The sequence below is a fragment of the Empidonax traillii genome, unplaced genomic scaffold, assembly GCF_003031625.1.
Source record: "Empidonax traillii isolate 1590-97213 ecotype Southwest subspecies unplaced genomic scaffold, ASM303162v1 scaffold1199:size164099, whole genome shotgun sequence".
Taxonomy (NCBI): Eukaryota; Metazoa; Chordata; class Aves; order Passeriformes; family Tyrannidae; genus Empidonax; species Empidonax traillii.
Window position 1 is genome coordinate 31,494 of NW_020956392.1, and position 2,769 is coordinate 34,262.

Genomic DNA, 2,769 nt, shown 5'->3' on the forward strand with positions numbered 1-2,769 from the left:
TTTTTTTTTTTTTTCTTCTTCTTTTTGGTGGCAGGAAAAGGAGCCGTCCCTGGGTTTTCTCACTGCTCCTGCTCCTGCTGGATGTGGAACGGGAGCGCCCACGGGCGATCCAGACGGGTGGGAGATGCTGGACGTGTGTCCTTTACCCTCGTGGTGCCAGCAAGGAGACGCCCCACAGGTTGTAAATCCTCCCCCCTCACCAGCTCTTCCTTGGCTGGTTCGTGGGTGGATCGGGAATGTTCGGTCCCAAGGGAGGCAGGAGAAGGGAGGTCGATCCCAAAAAACCCCCTTGGGGCATTCCAGGGGTTGTTTCTTCCCTCCCTCCTCACCGCGTGCTTCCCGCTCCTCCCGGCCCTCCAAGGACAGGAGCAGCACGAGCTCCTGGTTTTCCATGACGGGATTGTCCCTGTTGGGATTTCAAGGGGTTTTGGGGGGATGTTTGGACCTGTCGGGATGAACGAGAGGTGACAGCTCTGAGAGCTGGGCTGGGGGGGGGAGGGGGAGCCGCGTGGAAACCAGGGGGGGTTGTCAGGGAATTCCTCCTTCCCAGTGGATCCACCCACTCCCACGGGACACACCCACGGGAAGGAGCAGTGGGAAGGGGAGATTGGAGTGTCCAACAGCTCAGAGCAGTGGCTGGATGGGCACCCAGGATGGATGGATGGCGGGAAGAGATGAACACTGAGAATAAGGCAAGAGCTGATCCCGGCAGCGTTCCAGCTCGGATGTGGTTGGGAGATGCTTCTACTCCAAGTTATTCAGGCTGAAGGGCTCCCGTGGGACACCCGTGTGGGTCTGGGGGGGGTGGAATCCTTCATCACCTCCTTCTGCAGAGCCCTGCAGGGGGTCCCCCAATCCCACGGAAACCAAAAGAAACCAAACCCAGGGACTTGGGACAGCTCCAGGGAGCCGAGAGGGCACCAGTGGGGACAACCCCACGGCTGCAGTGGCTGAGTTGCCACGCTGGGCAATGATATCCCCCAAAATGTTGTGTCCCACTGCTGGCCCCGCGGTGACCGGGGGGGCTGCCGGGCCCAGGGCAGGGCAAGGATCGTAATTCCCGGCTCCTGGGTTCCTCCCCACCCCTCGCCCCCTGCTCCCCTGACCTCGGGAGGTTTTCCTTGAGCTCGGCCAAGGCTGATAAGGGGAACCAGAAACAGCTTTGACCTTTCAACTGCAAATCTCTCCCCCCCTCCAAGGAGCCCCGGGCGGTTCCGTGGCTCAAAGGCCCCTTGATGGGAAATAAAAGCCGTGCCGTTGGACTTTGAAGGAATTCCACCCCCACCTCCCCAAAGAAACCTCTTAGGGGCCTCCAAAAAAAGCCCCGCTGAGGGGCACCAGGTGGGTTTGGTGCTGGTGAGGAGCGGGGAGGGGTGGGAGAGGTGCTGTGGGTTGATGATCATCTGCAGGGTTGGTCTTCTGCTTCTTTCCTTTTTCCTTCCCCTTGGGCTGCTGCTCTCACCCCTGGGGACCCACCGATGGAGTGCAGAGATTTTGGGAAAGCTGGGCAGCTCCTTTGCTCTTCTCTGGGAGCGAGAGACCCTGATGGTGATGGGACTTGACCCCTGCCAGCTCCAGGGCTGGGGAGGGACAGATCCCCCCGACCGAGGCCTGAGGGGTGGAACCAACTGATCTTTAACGTCCCTTTCAGCCCAAACCGTGCAGTAATTCCCTAATTTCCGTGGATACACGGCATGCCTTGTGGAAGCAAAGCTCCATCCCTGCTCTCTCTGCCACCCCAAAGCAGAGCCAGGCACGGTGACATTCCGTGGCTGAGCTGGGAAGGTGTTGGAGCTCATTAACTTCTTGGAGCCGGTTAATTGGTACAAACACATCAGCAGGAGGCAGTGGCAGCTCCGGAGAGGGAACTCCGAGGGGATCGAGCAGAGGTCCCGCTTCGCCCAGCGCGTGGTGTTTGGATCCTCGCAAGGGGATTAAGGATCCTGGGATCGCATTCCCATCCCCGCAGGGCCGCGTGTGAGCCTCCTGGGTGGATTGTCCTGATCCATTCCCCAAATATCTCCTGTTCTGGCTGCCGTTCCAGCTTTCCCCTGCGCGGGGTGTTCACCGACAGCAGCAGCCGTGGTGGGTGATGGGGATGAATCCCGCAGGATCGGGCCCCAAACACCAGCAGGTTCCCCCTATCGCCTCCCTCACCAACCCGATGCTTTCCCTGCCCTCGCTGAACCCCATCAAGGGCTCTTCAAAGCCTCGGGAGCAGCGGGGAAGGGAAGGGAAGGGGGAGGGAAAACCCGGAGCAATAAGTGGAGGCGACTCCTCCAATTTGGAGGGAGAGGTGCCTTCCTCCCGCTGCCCCAACAGCCCGCAGCGTTTTCCCATTAAAACTCGGTGCCCAGACCAGTTGGAGAAAGAGGGGAGAGCCAGGATCAGCCCCTTCCTGCCCCGAGACAAAGGTGAAAAACTCCCGGAGCAGGGATTGAGGAGTCAGCAGCAGAGCCTGGAGGGATGACCCGGAGAACCGAGATCCCAGGATGTGAAACCTCTGGGGAAAGTCATCAAACTGGGGTGATTCGGGCGGGGAAAAAACGGGTGTTTGAATGGCTGGGCCTGGGGAAAAAGGATGCTGGGGGGATCCACGTTCCTCGTGGGAAACGGGCTGTTCTGGGGGCAAAGCGGTGATTTGGGATTGTGTTTTTTGGCGCTGCCTCTTCCGAGCACCTTCAAAGGCGCTTCCCCACCCCGGCAGAGCCCAAAGGGTGGAGGGAGGAGCCGGAACAGGAAGGAGGAGGGAGCTGGGGATGGATGGAC

At 60.0% G+C, this 2,769-nt stretch overlaps 1 protein-coding gene across 1 annotated transcript in view; it reads right to left on the minus strand.

Moving 5' to 3' along the window:
- The window catches only part of ALX3 (ALX homeobox 3), a 13,386-nt gene extending 12,993 nt beyond the window's left edge, over positions 1-393 (minus strand). The window contains exon 1 of the mRNA XM_027905734.1: positions 330-393. Within this exon, the coding sequence (XP_027761535.1) occupies positions 330-393 (64 nt within the window). The remainder of the gene's footprint in view (positions 1-329) is intronic.
- Between the last annotated feature and the right edge of the window lie 2,376 nt (positions 394-2,769).